The sequence below is a fragment of the Anabrus simplex genome, chromosome 3 (assembly GCF_040414725.1).
Source record: "Anabrus simplex isolate iqAnaSimp1 chromosome 3, ASM4041472v1, whole genome shotgun sequence".
Classification (NCBI taxonomy): domain Eukaryota; kingdom Metazoa; phylum Arthropoda; class Insecta; order Orthoptera; family Tettigoniidae; genus Anabrus; species Anabrus simplex.
In genome coordinates, this window is record NC_090267.1 from 522,037,091 (window position 1) to 522,060,154 (window position 23,064).

Sequence of the window (23,064 nt, forward strand, 5' to 3'; positions counted from 1 at the left end):
ATAAACCATAAAATCCGTTTAACGAGGCCAGTGCTTTGAGCACCTAGTTCTGAAATATATGAAAAGGTCTAAGGTTTAAGTCAAGTATTCTAAAGCTCAGATACATGCAGCATTTCAGTATTTATAAAATATTCTTCAAAGCTACGTCATCAATGATGTGTCGTAACAAGTCGGCATATGCCGCAAAAAACTCCTGAATTTTTTAATTTTTAAAATTGGCACGTCTGCAGTAAACTGCTCGCTCATATCATGCGTACACACACTTCGAAAGCAAACACAAGACGAGTGACAACAGAAGTGTAATGCAGTGCTATTTTCAGTAACAAATTTTATTTAAACCTATACAAATGAGACAATTGTTGTGCAGTGCAGAAAACTAATGATCCAATATCCTCATGTTGCCAGACACAATCTTGTTCTCCAGGATCGAGCCAGAAGGAATGTCTATCCTGTCCCCATGGTTGGCTATGATTATCACCGTACCCTGCAACAACAAAAGCAAATGATGTCTGAGTTTTTCAATAAGAAGCAGTGAATACACATTTCCAGCAAGTGAAAGAAAGTTGCGACAATGTGACAAAACTAGGAATTCGCTCCACACTGGTCAAGTACAAGTTCCTTGCTTCCATTCATGATCTCTTCGAACCCTTCCTGATTCTTCCAAGCATCATATGCCATTCAGCATTCAGTCTGCAAGCCCCTCCAAGTAGTTCTGCAGCCTTCTTTAATTACACACCTTTTATCGTTAAAAACCGAGTCTTGGTCTCCTTCTTCCTCTCCTTTATGTGTCCCCACCACCAAAGCCAGTTTATACATACCGACCACCCTCTGGCCACTTCTAACTTATCAATAAGTCCAACAGCAGTGTAAAGATAACTTCTGTCTTATAGAATACTACTCATATAACTTAAAAGCTTTCCAGTCTGCTGAAAACACTATAACATAAAGTGCACACTATTGAACACTAACTCTTGCACATATATGTAGGTACAATATTGTTTACATTGCATGAACCATCCAAGTGGTCACTTTAATTTTCTGCACTTATCGTCTGTTACCTTTAGCACCAGGTAGCTAAGTAGTTACAATGTAGTTTTGTGTGTTAGGGAGTATTTTATTGAACTAAGGGGAATCGTGTGAGATATTATTCTTTTAGTGATAAATAATAAACTAGTAAAACATCTCGATTGGCAAATACGCTGCTGATAAACTATTAAATAAACAAAGGATAAACACCAGAAAAAACACACACTGTCCTCAACTACGTAAACAAGAACACGTACAAAATAGCTAACATGTTCACAAAACCAGCTCTGAAAACAAATAACATACTGCAAAGCCCCATAACCAAATGCAGCCCGAAAAAAAAATATTTTGTCCATGTCAGGAGTTTATAAACTGATAAGTCAAGAACAAGTGCAAACAAAATGTAATTTCCACACGGGATACAATTGATAATTAGCCTTCAGAGAACACGTATACAACAACTCACACCACAACACAGACATCGACGCAGATCTAAAAACTTTACACATCGAAAATAGAAGCAAATTTTTCAGCATTTACGAATCTATTGAAATTAATACCGCAAAAAGTCAAATCAACCTCAATGATCACAGATATTTTTAAAATTCGCCCAACAAAGTTCATTTTCTGATATTTTCACTTTCTACTCTAGGAGTTTATGAATTCCACAGGAGACAACTCTGCCTTAAATGTCTGCAAATACAGGAGTCAACAGCAATAGACTTTGGTACACAACCCTACCCAGAGAGAATCTCGAACAGGGAATGGATGATAAAGGTGTTGATTCCCATAGAGAACCTGAAATATTTATTCCGAATGAGTAAATTTATAATACCAATATAGTTGGTCCGTTATTGGACATTATAAATTTTCCAGCTAACTTTTTCCTGGTTGCCAGCGTTTCGTCTCAGTGTGCTAAGTTGAACACATCATTTGGTAAATGGCACATCTACCAAGACCTGTGCATCTTACTTGTGATTGACTATATTTCAACACACAGTACTCCCTAAAGATTTTAGTGCTTCACTAACAACATCCTACAGAATTCTTTATACTTTGCAATGTATTTATCTGTGCATTGTTTTACACTTATCTGTTGTCCAAAGTATACAAGCTCTGAACGGAAGGAGAAATCCATTATTAAGTAGCTTGAAAAAATGAAAGAAAAGAGGAGGATTTACGTTTAAATTTTGAGTCTGTGGTTTTAACGCTGTTTTGTTGTGTGAGAGGTTTTTGAAATACTGGCAGTCACTAACGTTCTGCTCCTCGTATGTCGTCTAGGTGGAGGGGAGAAGGCACGTGGCCGGCGCATGGGGCGTAACACATTAGTGGGAGTGCTTAATGATACTGTCCTAAATAATACCAAGAATTTTTGTCTTGAAGATTTAACGTATTAAACAAAATTATTATTTGAGGGCTTTTGTCGTCTATTGGATCATTTAGGTTTTTATTTATGTTGTATTTCCGGTCCAAGAAAATGTACAAATTCTCGAACTCGGTATGAGTTAGCCTTTTTCAATTCTTTTTAAAATTTGGAGATCTTGTTCGATTGTGATGAAACTGTATCCTGTATCCTTCATATGATTACTCATTGCCGAGTGTTTATTATGTTTCTGGGCATTGAAATGTTCAGCATACCTGGTTGTAAAACTCCTTCCGGTTTTTTTCGATATACGAACTATTGCACTTAGCAAATTTAAGTCTATAGATGCCGGAACCTCAATATTTGTTGTCAGAATTTATCGTGTTGTGGTTGAAAAACAACGTTCGATTTGAGTTTTTAGTCTTGAAGGCTATTTTAATTTCTTATTCACTACTTTTGAACAAGACTATATCAAGTACACATGCCGACATTACAGTGTTGGAATGCATTTCCTTATTATTTTGTATATAACCATTTGCATGTTCTTTACTCATTTTGTAACAGTATCCTTAAACTTTCATTGCATATTCAATATTGGCTCTAGGTCATCAATATTGTTAATTCTCTCTTGTACCTAAATGAAACTACTCATATAATGACAGCTTTTTAAAGTGAAGTTTTTTAATGTATTCACTTTTGTAGTAGATTTTAGATCAATTTTATACAAGGTACCTGTTATGGTTTGGAAGTTTTTTAATGTATTAAATTTAGTAGAAAAATTTAAATCCATATTAACCAGGTACCTGACGGCTGATGATGCCCCATAGGAAAGGGTGAAACATGTCCCAACTCTCATTTTAATGAGGATTTAACACTATCTTTAACATTTTGAGTTGTAATGAATAGGTTGAAGAGTAATAAATTTCTTACATTTATCATAAAACACAGAAGGTGCCTGCTGACATGAAAACTGCCACCATAGAAGCCATTTTCATGAAAAGTGACCGAGGTATCTGTGGCAATTATCGTGGCATTTCCTACTATCCATAGCAGGAAAAGGTCTGGCAGGGGTTTTGTTGTTGAACTGTCTTCAGACTGTCTCTGAAACAGTTCTGCCTGAGTCTCAATGTGAGTTTCGTGCCTCAAAGGTGCCATTGACGTGATCTTTTGTGCTAGACAAATCCAAGAGAAATACAGAGAACAACAAATCCCGCTTCTTTTAATATCTTACGATCTGGAAAAGGTCCTTGATTCTGTTCCTAGAGAAGCTATGTGGATGATATTATGGGCGCTTTGGCTGTCCTGACCATTTTACAGACTTAATCCAGGCTTTTCCTGATGGAATGGTTGGGCAAGTTCTTCACTAGAATGAGTGCTTGCTCCCAACGTTCTCGCCCTGTACTTGGCAGCTATGCTACTATGGACCTTGTGGAAATTAAGTTTTGGTATAATGGCCGACTATTCTCAGAGACTGACTCATAATACTCGGGTAATGGAGATCAATATGCTGATGACAATGCAACACCTGAGGATCTTCAAACATCCATCAACTGTTCTAAGGAAGCTTATGAACGATTTGGTCTGACCATTAGCACCGAAAGTACTTGCACAGCTGGCACCAGGTGGTACCGTCCCTGAACTAAATGTCTTCTTAGCAGGAACACCTCTTGAACTGGTAGACCAATTCACCTACCTTGGTAGTATTCTAACTACAAACTGCGACTCAGAAAAGGATGTGGAAAACGGAATGCACTCTGTCCATGCAGCTTATGGCTGCCGCTCCCACTGAGTTTTCTTGAATAAGGATCTCAAATTATATACCAAACTAATGGTGTACTGAGCTGTAGTCATAACATATGGATGTGAAACCTGGACACTTTATCGTCGTGACAAAGAAACTGGAATGCTTCCATCTGCAGAAACTTAGATCCATCATGTACATCAAATGGGATGACTATATAAGCATTGTGGCAGTTCTTGACAAGGCGCATATGAATGGTATAGAAGCTTTCATCATCACTCATCAGCTTAGATGGGTTAGTCACATCCAGCGTATGAATGATAGCAGATTGCCTAAACAACTTCTCTACGGGTAGATTGGTCATGGCAAAAGGCCTCAAGGTGTTCCTTTCAAGCGTTATAAAGAGCAGCTTAAGAAGACTACGAATAGCACCAACATAAATGCTAACACCTGGGGAACACCTGCATACAACCGTGTTCTTTGGTGTAAAGCTATTGCAGAAGGTGTCTCACTGTTTAAGCAGGCACGTCGTAGACAAGAAATTGAAACCCATGAAAAGTGTAAACTACGTCGGATCCAACCACGTCCTCCACCCATCTTTAGATGTGACCTGTGTGGCCGCATGTTTCATCAGTGACATCTCCACAGAGCCCACAGACTTTAAAAATAGCGTATTCTCGGAAACGAGTAGCGGCCGACGACTTATGTGGTACCTTTTTTTTTCTGTTCACTGTGTTGAGAAAAGCACTTTACATGTGCTTCTCCAAAGTTAACTTTATGAGCCCAATGGCCCATCAGTACGGCCATGTGATAACTGCTTTATAATATTATACATTAGCACGGTTTGAACTATTTGCCGTATCCAGAACGACAGACGCCGGCAAGAGGATTCCACAGGATGGAAGATAACGTTGAAGACAAGTTCTGTCGTCCCAGCACATAAAAGAACTACACATTTAACTTTAATGTTTCTTCTCGTTTTTAGTCCCCACTTACACAGATTGACACTTCTACAGGTATATTTGCTTTCACAAATGCTTCAGTTGTATCTTTAAAGTCTTTTGCATTTTTTGTATGACTTGCACAGTCACTAGCTTGCTTCGCTGAAGATGTGCGTCTTTTCTTTAATAATCTAGACGACATTCACAATATTTGCACATTAGCACGTGAGCAGACACAAAAAATTCTTGGCTTTTACAGAAATTATAAAGTTCTGCCAGAAAATGAATGTTCACGTTTAGCATTGTAGGCCTACACAGAACATAAATATGTGTACTATACTGCAGCCTTCCAGGCACACGATGTTACATTTCTTAGTGCATTCAACACATCAGTTATTTCAGATGCCAGGAATTTCATTTTGTTAAATGTAAAAATCTTTCATTTCATGTAAATTAATCAACAAACATTTCAATTTCATAAAAGTGGACCTAAAACATGGGGAAATAGGTTATTTGTTGAATATAACAAAAATTCACATTATTATAAGAACAGATGACTATGTATTCACGCGTTTAATACAGCAGAACGTGCAAGTAACATGATGAAGTTGAAAAAAAGTCGAGACAGAACTCACGTACGGCCAGGTCCGAAGTTGTGCAAAATTCTCCGCTTCTCAGCCACTTCTCTGACCACTGGTCAGGATAAATGAAACTCATCCTTGATGATACCTCCGTTATTATCTGGGAATGATCTTCCTAAAAGCCCTAACTCCAAGTGATATCTTGACGTCATATGCCTCTGATAACACAATCCTGAATGAGTAGATTACAAATGCATAGTTTGGTTGAAATATGTCCAGCAGTTTTCAGTTTTAGGAAAGCAAACAGATAGATAACAGAAGGGCTGACACCAAAGGGAAGAATCATTTAATGATCAGTATCTCACATGAGACAAAGAACTATAAGGACAATTTGGTAACTATTACACCTGAAACAGGCAACTATAAGAAAATTTTGCCAAAATAATCAATGTACATACAGAAGGCTGTTACAATTTACAATCTATGTCCAGCCAATTTTGGGCAGTGTCCCCTAGTTCCGCTAATCCTCTTATCGAAAAAATGTACATGAAATGTTAGGGACCCTAAAAGCTACCTTTGGATACGTAAATACTAAATATGAAGTTTGTTTAAAATATTTCCACTAGTTTTCCAGTTATAAGAAATCTGCTGTACATACACCCGCTTATGGCTTAAGTCCACTGGGACTTAGAATGTATCTCCCTTACTAATCCTCCTACCGAAAAGGTGTACACGAGAAAAATGATTTCCATTAACATTGGTCATATATATTTTATGGGAGAGTAAATCTATAAACCCAAGTCCATTCAGGGATATAGACATAATATTGACCCTAAAACCTAGCCAAGGACAAGTGGATTCTAAATAAGAAGTTTAGTAGAAATATATCCAGTAATTTTACAGCTATAAGAACTTAGACACCAAAACTAAAAAAATATTTAGATGGTCATTATTACACCAAAATAATACATTTTTAGAACAAAGAAATTCCACAGGAAATAAACATCCACCTGTTCAATACGGTGCAGCTAATTTAGTTATAAATATAATCTCTAATCAGTATATGTTTTGGTCCTTGTCAACAGTACAAGATACAACTAAAAGATTACAAAAACAATTTAACAAAAAATATTATTTATTTATTTATCGTATGATGTGCACAGATAGATTATATAAATAAGTATACAATATATGCACAATATATACAAGCAGAAGCCTATAGTTCCAAATCAAGTCCATTGATCCATTTTAAGGCCTCCTCAGTTGCGTTATGAATGTCCTCCAAAGGACCTTGAAATGCTCTCTGTGGACACTCGGCAATTACGTGGTGGATGGTCTGTGAGGTAGCTCCACAATCACACCCAGAAGATTTCTGCCAGCCCCATTTATAAAGAGTATAGCCGCATCTTCCTTGATTGACTCTTATCCTGTTTAGAGTCCTCCATTGACGTCTGGGTAGATGGAATCCGGGAGGTTGAACATGAGGTAGAGTCACAAGATGTTGATTGGGAACAGAAGACTGCTGCCATTGGTGTAACCAGGCGTTCGTGATGGAGAACCCAGATTCTTCCAGTGTAAGTGCAGTGCGCTAGGGTGGAGATATAGACTTAAGTCGTGGAGGGACAGGTTGGGTAATATCCTGGTGAACGGGGAGGTTGGAGTCCTGGCTGGTCTTCTTCCACAATTTTAGAAGAGCTTCAGACCTTCTTAAGCAAGGCGGTGGAATATTACTGAGTGTAGGCAGCCAGGCCACGTTTGTAGAGCGAATACAACCAGTTATATTGCGCACTGCTTGATTTAGTTGAGCATCAATCTTCGCAGTATGAGCACTGTTCAGCCAAGTTGAAGCGCAGTATTCGGCAACTGAATAGCAAAGAGCTAGAGCAGTAGATCTCAACACTTGGTTGTTTGCGCCCCAGGATGTGCCGGCTAATTTTTGAAGAATATTATTCCGACTTTTGATCTTGATGCTTGTTGTTTAAATGGGCCTAACATCGAAGGTCATCGGCCCACTTTTGATCTTGGCGGCTGAGTTGTTAATATGATGTTTATATGTTAGGGATCTGTCTAATGTGACACCTAAATATTTTGGGAAGGTACAGTGTTGTAAGGATTGATTTCTGAATGTTATTGTATTCTTGTAGTTGGCAAATTTATTTCTGAGATGAAACACAGATGCAACACTCTTTTGGAGATTTGGACGGAGACACCAGTTTTGGAAGTATGTATCTAGCTTTTTTAGATCTGCTATAAGAATTTCTTCAGCTTCTGGAAAACTTGGTGTTTGGCTAACCAGTAGTATATCCTCTGCGTAAATAAATTTCCTGGACTTAGTTGCTGGTAAGTCAGCAGTATAGAGGTCGAAAAGTAAGGGTGCCAGAACAGATCCTTGTGGAATCCATCATTCAGTTTGTAGGTTTTGGTTACTGCATCATCCGTGAAGATCTGAAAGTTTCTGATGCTGATCATATTGCCAATGAGATTTGTAAGCTTGACACAGGGGATGGCAGAGATAAGTTTTAGCAGGAGCCCTTCTCGCCAAACAGTATCATAGGCTGCTGATAAGTCTAAGAAGACAGCCATACTAATCTTCCGATTCTCAAATCCATTTTCAATATGAGAGGTCAATGCAAAAATTTGGTCAGCGCAATTTCTTCCAGGTCTGAAGCCAGCTTGTTCTGTGGGAAGGTGATTATTGATGGTTTCTGAGATCATATTGTATATTAGTCTTTCCAAGAGCTTTAGAGTATCACTTAGCAGTGCAATGGGTCTGTAGCTCTCCACTCTCAGAGGGTCCTTGTTGGGTTTCAAGATCGATATTACTTTGGTCTTCTTGAATAGTGAAGGAAGGTTACCTGTCTCCAAATTATTGGAGAAGAATTTGGTGAGCCAAGTGATTGTTGCAGGTCCAAGATGTTGCAGAAATTCAGGATAGATGCCGTCTATACCTGCTGCTTTCCCGGATTTTATGTTCTTGATGCCTTCTAGGGTTTCCCCTCGTGTGAAAGGACAAGAGAATTGGGATGATCGTTGTTTTGCTAATTGCTTTTTATATTTCAGTGCTGACCGGACTTCCCTTACAACTTGATGATTATCTCTATTGATCTTTGAGATAGAGATCATGTGTTTGGCTAGATCATTAATGTTAACACTCAGCTTCTGTCTACCAGCTGGCTTTGATGAGTCAAGCTTTCTAATGAGAGACCACGCCTTTCTACTTGAGTGGGTAAAATCAAGAGAAGACACAGTGTCGTTCTAAATTTGTTTTCTATTGTCATTCAGTGATTGAATAAGTTTTGTGGCTGTTTCATTGTTGCCATTTTCCTCAAATTCCTTAAGAAGGCTCTCACTCTCTGCAGTCCATCCAGGAATATATTCTTTACGGCATCCTCTTGGAATGCAGCGCCGAGCAGCACCTTTTATAACTCCAACTAATCTGTCATAGTTATTAAAGTTTGGCTTAATACATCTTATATTTGCATCAGCCTGTTCTTTAATTTTTTTCCAATTAGTTTTTTAAAGTTCCATCTAGGTTTCGGGTAAGATCGAATGACAGGAATATACATGCCAATTTGGAGTATGACAGGCCGGTGTTGACTATGAGGGAAACTGTTGAGAACTGAGCGAAGTATCTGGTTTGGAGAGTTTGGGGATTGGGTTATGAAGGAAAGATCTGGAGTATATTCCTTACCCCATCGGGCGGAGAAGAAGGTTCCTTTTTCTTTAGCATCATAGATTAGTTGAAGATTTTCCATGTCCATCCAATCAATAAGGAACGTTTGAGATGATCGTTGTTTGAAATCCAGAAAACATCTGTAAAAGCAATTATCGTCCTGTCTAAATGCATACAGGTACACACTCAAGCGTTGTTGACGTAATGTCCGTGAGTCCCTTCCTGCTGTATATTAGACATTCTGAAGCATTTAGGGCAGATGACTACTTCATTTTAGTGTTACGCAAGAGATACTTATCACTTCCATAAATGTACCCATCACCTGTATACAAATGATCTAAAAATCTACAGCCATTTCAAAATTCACAAGAAAGACCTCTGCCCGCTCTCATGATCGATAGTATAAAAGTTTGTGGAAAGCCTTGGAGTCACTATAAATGAAACACTAAATTTGAATGAACAAATAACTGAGAGAGCCTCCGTGGCTCAGGCGGCAGCGTGGCGGCCTCTCCCTGGTGTATTTTCCATGGTTAAAATCCCGGTCGCTCCATGGATGATTTGTGCTGGACAAAGCAGAGGTGGGACAAATTTTTATTTGGGTCCTCCAGTTTCTTCTGTCGTCTTTCATTCGTTTTATTTCGTCAGTCATTCACATTGCCCCAGAGGAGTGTGAAAGGCTTCGGTAGCTGGCACAATTCCTTCCCTCGCCGCTAGATGGGGTCTTCATTCCATTCTTGACCCGGTTGAATGGCTGCAAACAGGCTGCAGATATCGCTCAATAACTGATACAGTAGAACCTCGATTCTCCATTTTTGGAGGGACCACGGAAAAAAACGTACACCGCGGGAAAACGGAAAATGCGAGAATGAAAGAACCATTAACAACTTGGCTAAAAAACCAAACCAAACCCCATGGCACTACAGCCCTTGAAGGGCCTTGGCCTACAAAGCGACCGCTGCTCAGCCCGAAGGCCTGCAGATTACGAGGTGACGCATGGTCAGTGTGATGATTCCTCTCGGCCGTTATTCCTGGCTCTCTAGACCGGAATCGACATCTCACCATTAAGTAGCTCCTCAATTAAAGGTGGAATTAGTGAACTTGGAACCAGCCCTCATTACCGGTAAAAATGCCTGACCTGGCCGGGAATCGAACCCGAGCCCTCGGGATGAGAGGTAGGCAAGTTAGACCGCAGGGCCGGCTTTAAGCATTAACTACCGGTACGCGACTTAAAAATCTCGAAACTTTACATTCAGTTTTACCAGGAAAACTTTGTCAGTTTCCTCTGAAAACTTCTTTCAGTTCAGCAACTGACCTCTTCGAAAAATCTAATACCCGTAACGCCAAGCCAAACAACAATCGGCCACAAGTAGTTTTTAATCCTCTAATAAAGCGCAATATATACCAAAGCGCCCCACATGATGGCGAAATCCCTTTTTTTTTAATCTTCCATTATAATTTGGTCAACGGTATACTGTTCATAGTCAGTTTATGGAAATCTTGTACCGCGTAAATTAGGCCTACATCAACTTTTACAGGTTATGTTGAACTCGAGAATATGGTTTCGAATGTAAGTGTACCTGGCGGTACACCTCCAAGCCGCTAATTCAAACACTGCGCCAGTTGAAACTCCTCTACTGGAGGAAGCTTGAACTTTAACTTCCACATTAATGCTAAGATTTCTCAGAAGATGTCATTACTATAAATTTTGAAGAGTTCTGAACTGTGTCTTTTTCGATTTATTTTTGTTTTCTCTGTAGTAAGAAGTGTAAACATTCTCTTCTAGATGGCACTACTTAAGAACTACAATTGTGCACCCTAGTGCGAAGTGAAGGAAATTTTTTTGAAGAAATTTAGTATGTATAAGTTTGCTCTTTGTTAAATTTCTTTCAGTCATTGTTTGAGTTGGCAATGTTAATCCTTTCGTTCCGCCAGTTTTGAATTTAGCCAATCCCGAATTTCTTTAATGAATTTTTGACCAATCAGGTGTATCTTCTCCAACTTGGATATGTTGCTTGACCCTAGCCAATAAATTTGAGGGGGGTGTGGGTTCTCATTCATGAAACGTCTCGAATTTTCCGCGAGGGTTTATAAACTGCTGTTTTTCTGGTCTCGGGGCCACTTCAGTAACATCTCTCAAAGTGTAATTATGTAGCAGGGGCGGGAAGCGCCTCTTTCGTCGGGCAGCAGTTCATCAATAAGGTAATGGCCTTTTACTAACTTCTTTTCTTGCTAGCTCAGCAGTTTAACTCTCGGGGCAGGTTCGAAGCCTTTACCATGTAACTTTCCTCTAAAATGTAAAAGGCACTTGGTATCAATTCGATATCTTTAAACTACAAATTGGGATAGAGTGCTTAACCCTCTCCAGCTCCCAATCCTATTGTTTTGAGGTGACCTTATTTTCAAAACCGTTTCTTCCCTTCCTAATGTAATATAAATCATTTTCTTATATAAGTCACCTCTTTAGTATGGGATTAGCCCCTGCATAAGCGGCCTAGTGCCAAATAGGTACCAGGGTAGAGTGTTATCCAGGAATTAGGTTGAGGCAGATGTTGAGGAAAGTAGAAGAGAGGGAGGAGGGGAAAGAGAAGGTGGTAGTGTTTCACGTTGGTACCAACAACGTAAGGCAAGCTGATATAAGTACCAACATAGTTGGAGATGTGTGGGATCTGATAAATGCAGCACGGATGAAGTTTAAGAAAGCGGAGATTGTCATTAGTGGAATACTGTGTAGAAGGGATACTGACTGGAGGGTGATTGGGGATTTAAATGAGACTATGGAGTGGGTATGTGGGAAACTGGGAGTGAAATTTCTAGATCCAAATGGGTGGGTAGGAGATAGGGATCTGCGCTCAGATGGCCTTCATTTAAACCGCAGTGGTACGTATAAGTTAGGGAATTTGTTTGGAAGGGTAATAGGGAGGTACATTCAGGGAAACGGGATGGCCTAGGGAGCGGTGATAAGGGAACAGGGAACTGGAAATCAAGTAGGGATGACATAAAATTGTTAGTGTTGAACTGTAGAAGTATTGTAAGGAAAGGAATAGAATTAAGTAATTTAATAGATATATATTCACCAGATATTGTAATAGGAGTTGAATCATGGCTGAGAAATGATATAATGGATGCAGAAATTTTCTCACGGCACTGGAGTGTGTATCGTAGAGATAGGATAGGAAGGGTGGGAGGCGGAGTGTTCATTCTGGTGAAAGAAGAATTTGTAAGCTACGAAAAAGTTAAAGATGAGACACATGAAATTCTAGGTGTAAGGCTCATTTCTAAAGATAATAGGCAACTTGATATATTTGGAGTGTACAGATCGGGAAAGGGTAGCACTGACGCGGATTCAGAATTATTTGATAGGATAGTCAGCTATGTGGGAAACGACATGGAAAGAAATGTGATTGTAGCGGGAGATCTGAATTTGCCAGATGTCAATTGGGAAGGAAATGCGAACGACAGAAAGCATGAACAACAAATGGCAAATAAGTTAATATGGGAAGGACAGCTGATTCAGAAAGTGATGGAACCAACCAGAGGGAAAAATATCCTGGATGTCGTGCTGATAAAACCAGATGAGCTCTATAGGGAAACTGAAGTAATAGATGGTATTAGTGATCATGAAGCTGTTTTAGTGGTAGTTAAAAATAAATGTGATAGAAAGGAAGGTCTTAAAAGTAGGACTGTTAGGCAGTACCACATGGCTGATAAAGCAGGCATGAGGCAGTTTCTAAAAAGTAGCTATGATCGGTGGAAAACTGTTAATATAAATGTAAACAGACTCTGGGATGGTTTAAAGAAATTGTTGAGGAATGCGAAAACAGGTTTGTACCATTAAGGGTGGTAAGGAATCGTAAAGACCCACCTTATTATAATAGAGAAATAAAGAGACTAAGGAGGAGGTGCAGACTGGAAAGAAATAGAGTTAGAAATGGCTGTGGAAGTAAGGAGAAATTGAAGGAACTTACTAGAAAATTGAATCTAGCAAAGAAAGCAGCTAAGGATAATATGATGGCAAGCATAATTGGCAGTCATACGAATTTTAGTGAAAAATGGAAGGGTATGTATAGGTATTTTAAGGCAGAAACAGGTTCCAAGAAGGACATTCCAGGAATAATTAATGAACAAGGGGAGTGTGTATGTGAGGATCTTCAAAAGGCAGAAGTATTCAGTCAGCAGTATGTAAAGATTGTTGGTTACAAGGATAATGTCGAGATAGAGGAGGAGACTAAGGCCAAAGAAGTAATAAAATTTACATATGATAACAATGACATTTACAATAAGATGCAAAAGTTAAAAACTAGAAAAGCGACTGGAATTGATCAGATTTTTGGGGATATACTAAAGACAATGGGTTGGGATATAGTACCATATCTGAAGTACTTATTTGATTATTGTTTGGTCGGAGGAGCTATACCAGATGAATGGAGAGTTGCTATAGTTGCCCCTGTATATAAAGGAAAGGGTGATAGACATAAAGCTGAAAATTACAGGCCAGTAAGTTTGACATGCATTGTATGTAAGCTTTGGGAAGGCATTCTTTCTGATTATATTAGACATGTTTGTGAAATTAATAACTGGTTCGATAGAAGGCAATTCGGTTTTAGGAAAGGTTATTCCACTGAAGCTCAACTTGTAGGATTCCAGCAAGATATAGCAGATATCTTGGATTCAGGAGGTCAAATGGACTGTATCGCGATTGACCTGTCTAAAGCATTTGATAGGGTGGATCATGGGAGACTACTGGCAAAAATGTGTGCAATTGGACTAGACAAAAGAGTGACTGAATGGGTTGCTATATTTCTAGAAAATAGATCTCAGAGAATTAGAGTAGGTGAAGCTTTATCTGACCCTGTAATAATTAAGAGGGGAATTCCTCAAGGCAGTATTATCGGACCTTTATATTTTCTTATATATATAAATGATATGAGTAAAGGAGTGGAATCGGAGTTAAGGCTTTTTGCGGATGATGTTATTCTCTATAGAGTGATAAATAAGTTACAAGATTGTGAGCAACTGCAACGTGACCTCGAAAATGTTGTGAGATGGACAGCAGGCAATGGTATGTTGATAAACGGGATTAAAAGTCAGGTTGTAAGTTTTACAAGTAGGAAAAGTCCTCTCAGTTTTAATTACTGCGTTGATGGGGTGAAAGTTCCTTTTGGGGATCATTGTAAGTATCTAGGTGTTAATATAAGGAAAGATCTTCATTGGGGTAATCACATAAATGGGATTGTAAATAAAGGGTACAGATCTCTGCACATGGTTAGGAGGGTGTTTAGGGGTTGTAGTAAGAATGTAAAGGAGAGGGCATATAAGTCTCTGGTAAGACCTCAACTAGAGTATGGTTCCAGTGTATGGGACCCTCACCAGGATTACCTGATTCAAGAACTGGAAAAAATCCAAAGAAAAGCAGCTCGATTTGTTCTGGGCGATTTCCGACAAAAGAGTAGCGTTACAAAAATGTTGCAATGTTTGGGTTGGGAAGAATTGAGAGAAAGAAGAAGAGCTGCTCGACTAAGTGGTATGTTCCGGGCTGTCAGCGGAGAGATGGCGTGGAATGACATTAGTAGACGAATAAGTTTGAATGGCGTTTATAAAAGTAGGAAAGATCACAACATGAAGATAAAGTTGGAATTCAAGAGGACAAACTGGGGCAAATATTCATTTATAGGAAGGGGAGTTAGGGATTGGAATAACTTACCAAGGGAGATGTTCAATAAATTTCCAATTTCTTTGAAATCATTTAGGAAAAGGCTAGGAAAACAACAAATAGGGAATCTGCCACCTGGGCGACTGCCCTAAATGCAGATCAGTATTGATTGATTGATTGAAAGAAATATATTAGGAGTGCAGTTTCGCCTCCTCTCAAGTTGGTATTTTGGAGGCCATGTAATTGTCCTGTTTCTTTATGGAATAGGCCTCAGTAGGTTGGGTATTTGTACCCCTGTTTTCATGTGCTTGGAGGTCAGCTTGAAGGTGGAGTTGGTGTGGCCTTTGATAGGCTTGAACTTTGACAGCGGGTTGCTCTTTCTTAAAGTTGGTTTCTGTGTGCCTCAAGTAGGCTTAACTGGGTAATTGGGAGCAAATGCTCCTTGGTATGATTGGGGTTTTCTGCCCCTTTGTTGAACCTGGGTTATAAGTAAAGTGGGGCTAATTGCTCAAGAATTGTGTATCTGGGGCTCGAAGCCCAAAATCCATTAATAAACTGTAATTGTACTTTCTTAACTGGTGGATATACAAATGAGTTCCTGTTATACTTGTTATTTCTTGATCTTGAAAAGAAAATATAACCTTGTAAAATTTTAAATTAACTTTAATTTCGTAAGTTGAGACCTGTTCATCCCAGCACATTCTTTCACCTCTGCTGATCCACCAAACCATGGTAACAGTAAGTATTGATCCTCAAGTTTTCAAATGCACTATATTCAATTCTGCCTATCACTAATCACAATCAAATTAGAAATATAAAAAATACCATTAACGCTTCCGAAGTTACGGTTATTCGCGACCTTGAGCTCAGCTGGAAAACGCGCTCGTTGTACAAGTTGGTACAACTGCGAAATTATACATAGTTTCTAAATGTAACGTGCGCAAATAAAACAACTGCAGTTTTTAACATTTTAACCAAAAACGTGAAATTCCCAGTCTTATATTAGGATGAAAACAGTAATAGGCAATCCCAAGACCTCCCATTGCTTTATATATGTAAGGAACAACATCTGTTCTGGTCTCGATAACAATCGTATACGAAAATATTAAAATACTAAATTTGTGTTACTTAAGAAGGAGCAGATTCAATTCCTGTCTGAAAGTCCAGTGACTATACAGTGCCCTGAGGGAAGTGCCAAAAAAACCTGTTCGGCGATACACTCGAAAAAAAAAAAAGAGAAGAAAATGTAACCCTGGACATAACGTAGACGTTTTGCAAGTACGAACATTTGATGAAACTCGTTCCGTCTTCAAGTGGAGATGTTGAAATGCGCTCTATCTCCTTCAAGTTGTTGTGGACACACTCCGAGGATTCTCTAAACAATACCACCTGAATGTGATGCTAAGATGGTCCCTTATGCAAGTACACCGCGATCACTTTTCCAGTACGGTACAGTACTTCCTCAAGTTACGGCATTGACGGGACATTAACACCAAGTATGCCGTAGCCGTCCTTTCATAAGATACAGTTTCTTGAAAAATGCGTGATCAAGGATTTAGCGTTGATGGGACTGAAATTTCTGGATGACTGATCCAGGAAATCGTTTCTTCGAGGAACTATAATGCGGGATTTTACAACGTGATTTAATTAGGATGCTCGCGTGACCAAATAATTTGAACGAATAATACGGGAAAACATAGTTTCCAGGAACGTATTATCGAGGTTCTACTGCACTTGCAGGGAAGTATAATCTCCTCAAAATTTGCTTCTTCCACACAACAGGAAAGCAAGGTAAAGTCAGACACTCACTGCAGCGATAGTATCACGCTAATAACTTTCGGCGATTTATCCTTGTGATTTGGAAATCTGTGTCAATGTTGTTTTGTATTGTAATAGAATCTTATTTTATTACACAGGAGTATTACTCTCCTTTCAGGTAATTAAATGCCATCTATCTATATGATACTTCGATTGTAAGTTCACTTGTCTGTGTGAACTGTATACGCATCCTGTTGGCGTAAGTGTGAACTAAGCGGCAATAGTGGGGGAAGTTCTATCTCCTCACTTGTTGGTGATAATGAGATGACTCTTTAGCAAAGAGGATAGAATAGAGATGTAACTCAATGATAAATTTCGGTACCAAGCCACTAGGCGCTAGGAGTTTTAGTCTCCGATAAGAGATAGCGCCACAGTGCGCATTTTGTGCAATACCTTACTGCTATTATCAATAGATAGCGCAGAGAAGTAGCATCAGGCGCAACGCACATTCGGTTATCCTTACAGCTCTCCGCTCCCATGCGCCCGTCGATAATAATGCAGTTATACAACTTCCATGCCCAATACATTGTAATTCATATATTTTTATTTCCAAGTACTTACTACGTTGTAAATAATGATCTGATACCCCTAGTTCATATGGCATACTATGTTACTGAGAACATAACCACACACCTCAAAGCAGCTTTTAACTTCAAATGAATGATTGACACATTAACACAAAGCTGATATTACAGTATAACAAATAAGAAATCCCTTTAAAAGCAAGACAGCAGAGCACACCATATGCAAGAGAATGGGGTATCACATCAATATCCAAGCATCACATGAAAATAAAAATAACAGAATTAAATGCACTGAAACAGGAAACATATAGAACTACATTAATAGAACCATTCAGCTTTCAGCCCCTGAGGTGTACTCAAACAGGAAATACAGGATTTCAGGAGGAATGGCGAAGATATATTTCTAATAAACAAGCACAAAGAACAAAGTTTTACAGCACAAGCACGTGGGCACTTGGAATTCAAACAACACAAATACTGTAGCCAGGGGGGTGAAACTCTAATAGGGCTTTTGGTTCCAATCTGTAGCTTCAGGTAGTTTTAGTCTCTACTTTTGATGGCGCTGGAAGTCATTCATAGCGTGTAAATAGTTATATACACGTCCTGTAGATGGCACGCAAGTAAGCATGAAATGAGCGATGTTAATAATTAAAGGCTGTTTGTCTCGAAGTGAAGTATTTAAAGTCTAAACTCAATCAGTGGGCACTTCTCACAAACGTCAAGCATTTTGGAGATAATATTGCTGAATTGCATCGAATTCGACTTTACCCAATCGATTAACCTTGTTCGAACTTATATCGATTTTAATCGATAGTACCCATGATGCTACAGTATTTGTATTGTTTGAATTCCAAGTGCACATGTGCTTGTGATGTAAATCTTTGTTCCTTGTGCTTGTTTATTTGAAATATATCTTCGCCAGTCCTCCTGAAATTCTGTATTTCCTGTTTGAGTACACCTCAGGGGCTGAAAGCTGAATAATGGTTCTATTAATGTAGTTCTATATATTTCCTGTCTCAGTGCATTTAATTCTGTTATTTTTATTTTCATGTGGTACTTGGATATTGATGTGATACCCTATTGTCTTGCATATGGTGTGCTCTGCTGTCTTGCTTTCGAAGGGATTTCTTATTTGTTATAATATCAGCTTTGTGTTAATGTGTCAATCATTCATTTGAAGTTAAAGCTGCTTTGAGGTGTGTGGTTATGTTCTCAGTAAGATATACCACGTTTCCATGGGGAATTCAAATCGATTTGAATACGCTTTCCGTATCCAATACCTCATGGAAACGGGGACTCAGTTCGTATTGAGTCTCAAACTCGATCCTGTTAGAAAGTAGGATCGAATCGTACTCAATACGGATATAGTATCATGGAAACGCGGAACGTATTGAATTTGAAATCGATTCGAAAAAGCTGCGGATGCTCGATTGTACTTTGTTTATCGTGTGCTTCCTGTGATTTCGTTCGTGTTTATTTCTTGGGTTAGTTGACAAATTTAACATGTGTAGTATAAGTAGAAATGTGTGGACGCCGGAGGAGTGTATAACGTTATTAGAAATAATACGAGAGAAGGAAATACATAAGCTCTTCGACGGAAAGCGATACAAAAATGCTGAAATATATAAATTAGTTGAGCAGGAAATGGGAAAGCGAGGTTATGTAAATAAGAATGCTGAACAGATCAAGAATAAATGGAAGAGTCTGAAGTCCGCGTACAATGCTTGCAGAAAAGAGAACGGTAGGAGTGGATCGGATAGAAAAGAGTGTGAATATTTCGATCTTCTTGATGAAATTCTAGGAAGTAGACCTTCAACTTCAACTGAGGGCTTTGATACTGTTGGAATCCCTACACAGCAGCAGCAAGAACAATAACAACAACAACAACAACAACAACAGGAAGGGGTAATTGTTAGCGAATCTGAGGTGGACATCGCCCCTGATGTAACCACAACAGACCTGAGTAACTTCTTTCATTCACCGACTGGGAGCCAGTCATCTAGTGGAACTGTTGCTGGAGAGAGTACAAGTGGATCATGTGCTTCAGGTAGACAGTTATATAAGAAGAGGAAACAGTCCCCAGGAGTTGGTTTGGGGGAATTCATGGAACAGCAGAGGCAGCTCATGAACGAGTTCTTCAGAAAGCAGCAAGAAGCAGAGGAAGCTGCCAGTAGGAGAAGATCGGAGGACCTACACACAATTGTGGGGAGTTTCACAGCTGCAATTGACCGCCTAATCAATATATCCCAAGTCCCAACTTACCCATTTTCCACGTTTCCACCACACTCACTGTACCCGTACCAGTGCTCAAGTCCATCACCTCAACAATCCACATCATCGAGAGTACAACAAACTGAAGCTGATATTCCTCCACAGTCAGTCAGTTCATACCAGCAACAATTTTCAAGTCCATCACCTCAGCAATCCACCTCATCCAGACTACCCCAAACTGAAGTTGACGAAGAATCAGATGATAGCGATGTAAATACAAAAAGACCAAGGAGGAATCCATAAACACTATGTATCGTTCACTGTTTCCATAATTGTGTGTTGTGTAGTGCATAAGAGTGTGATAATATTTTTTTTGTAAGATGTCATTTTTTATTTTTATTTTAAACCATGAACTCTATGGATCTTCCACTGTTTTCATACATTGGTGTTGTGTAGTGCATAAGAGTCATAGCACTGTGCAGAGGAATTGTACACAATTTTGATTTTCAGAGACTGGTGAGCAAGTACGCTTATTAAAATTAATATTCTTCCTAACTTCATGAAATTTGAGGCTCTTAGTTGACATGATGCAGTTGATAAATTAAATGTATGATGTATAATAACTTTTAAACTGTCTTATGGAATATTGATTTAAGGAAAAAGGAGTACATAATGTTAACCTAGCTTCATTAAAGAAAGAGATACAATACTTCATATCACAAATTCTTATATTGTTACTGGATAATGAAGGGGATATATTTACAAATAAATTTGAGCAAGCTAAATTAATTTAAATGTTAGGCTACATTCTCTTACAAACTAAATCACATCACCAAGTTATCTTACAACTTTCTTTTAACATTTTATTTAAATATGAGAAAATTCTATGATGGTTTTATGCCTACAGGACTTTTAGACTAATTTTTGCAGTTTCTTACGGATATTAAAAGGATCCAGGTTTTTCACTCGAGTACAGTTTACTTATTATAACCTAGATCTCCTAAGTGGATACCTAGTCATGTAGTTATTTAAAGTGTCTCTTATAATTGAAGCATTCAAATCGTCCAGGTCTCTTGCATTTCTGGGCTGGGGCTGAGGAAATTCTAGTTCTGCCTGCTGTACAGCTTCCAACCAGCTTTGTTGGAAACTATCCTTTCTTGTTTCTATAATATTATGGAGTATCAAACAAGCAAGAACCACACTCGGTACAAATGAATGGTTTATGTCTATTCTCTTTAATAAACATCTGAAACGGGCCTTCAATCGTCCAAATGCATTTTCAACCACTACCCTACCATTGTTCAAATATACGTTGAAGGAGTCTTGTTCTGGTGTCAAATTACCTTTGTAACCTTTAATTAACCATGGTAATAGAGGATATGCTGGGTCACCCACTAAAAAATATGGAATGTCTGTTCCATCAATTGTCTTTTTTTCTTTTGGGTAGAAGAGTATTTGCGTATTTGAATAGGTTCGAATCCTTAAGTACACATGCATCATGCGTACTTCCCACATGCTGACAGGTTGCATACCTAAATCTGAGAAGGAAAAAAGCTATGTTAGTTGGGAATATCATATGAATGTATGCCTAATCTTTTCGAAAGAAAAAATTTCATCAATACATTAAAAATAAGCAACAGAGTTAAATTACCTATATAAATGGTGCACAACTGCCATCATATTATATGAAGGCCAACCTTTACGATTTATGAAATCTCTGTATCCGACCGTTGGTGGCAAAATTGGGATATGAGTACCATCTATTGCACCAATGATATTAGGTATGCCACACACACCCTCAAACCCATCAGCGATCTCTTGTGCCTCGACATCATTAGGTATATTTAAGTAGTCACTACTGAATTCAGCACACAGGGCTTCGCAAAATTGATACAAACATTTATGTACCATGCACTTATGCGTACCAAACTGATTTGCAACAACTCTATATTCAGCACATGAAGCTAGTTTATATTTATTTATTTATTTATCATAAGTCTGTACAGAGTTCTCCTCCATTTTCACAGACACTATACATGGGTGTACATAAATGCATGAATGAGGTTTTTTTTTTTTTTTTTTTTTTGAATGATTCCATGACCGAGTAATATTGTCATGCATGCATGAATAAATGAATGAACACTTCCCTCCCAGTCACGGATAGCCACCAACTGAGGAGAGAGCATTCGGTTGGTAGGATAAATGCATGGATGGGATTATGTATGACTACTGCCCGGTCGTGTTATCCACCCCTGGTGAGAAAAAAGGAGCCACCTTCCCAAGGATAACACGTCCGGCCCTTTCCCTTGAGGCCCAAACGGAAGACCCCACCTGATCTAATAGCTGTCAAACACTAATTTCTCACCATTCCCTAATTTCTGCGAGGCACACGTAAGCGGAAATCCCGCACCCCATGTGCCCCCCTCCCTATTCTTCTTTCTCTGTTGCATTTAGATCACTCTACATATTCGATTGGGATAGGGCCGTCCTATCCCGTCCTACTTCGGTTACAGCCTTACATAAGTGTATGAATTAATGAATGACTTAATTAATTGGCTATGATTCCCTATCTAAAATAGTGCCCTTTGCACAGGCGGATCGCCATTCCACATGCAAGGGCCACGCCTACGATTATCTACATGAGTGTATGAATAAATGAATTAATTAATTAATTACAAATTCCCTAACTGTATTGAGAAAACACGTATGGATGGATTTATGAATGGGTATATGGATATTCATGCATGCATGTTAGGAAAAAATACTCATCCCTCCCAGTACGGATAACCAGTAACTGGGGAGAGAGCCCTTATTATGAATTAAATAAATGATTGAATGAATAATATATGTGGAATGAGTAGTGAATGAATGAGTGAATGTTATCAACCTACAGCCACGGATCGCCAGCAGCTGAGGATGAAACATTATATCCATTGGGCCCTGTCTCATTACAAACAGTTTGACAGTTAATTACGTTATGGCTTACTAACATATCGACTTTACAGTGCTACATATACTAATATTCCTTTTACTACATAGCCCTATTGGCAATTTCTGAACTAATCGGTTCGCAACACAATCATCCATCCGTAATATGACCTACCCTCATTGTAGGCTCTTTCAACACTCTTCTACATGAATTTCTAATTACAATTAACAGTTTACTGAGATTACCAGGTTTATACCATTCTTTGCTTATCATCTTAATAATCCTATAGCCATCCTCATCCTCATTTATCATATATTGTTCCTTGTTATTCAAAAATTTCCTTCTCACCGCTATGGTTTCTTTACATGATTTCAACATGTGAAATTCTTCTGTTTTCACCACAGAGAAGGCACCTTGTTGCATCTTTCACTTTAATCCATCCCCTATTCTTGTAAATTCCCATTAACCACCATATCAAACCCCTGATTTCTCTTCTATTTACACTCACAATATTTATGTTCATATCCTGCCTTATCCTAATAAACTCTGAGAGGGTCGCCTTGCTTCTACACTCGGATACCAACCACTGTCTTTGAATATCTCTGAG

At 38.7% G+C, this 23,064-nt stretch overlaps 1 protein-coding gene across 6 annotated transcripts in view; it reads right to left on the reverse strand.

Annotated features, from left to right (window-relative positions):
- Positions 1 to 311: 311 nt before the first annotated feature.
- UGP (UDP-glucose pyrophosphorylase) overlaps positions 312 to 23,064 on the reverse strand; it is a 339,813-nt gene continuing 317,060 nt past the window's right edge. For all 6 annotated transcript variants that reach the window (XM_067143688.2, XM_067143690.2, XM_067143686.2 and 3 more), the window contains one exon: positions 312 to 484. In XM_067143688.2, the coding sequence (XP_066999789.1) occupies positions 377 to 484 (108 nt within the window). In that variant the 3' untranslated portion in view covers positions 312 to 376. The remainder of the gene's footprint in view (positions 485 to 23,064) is intronic.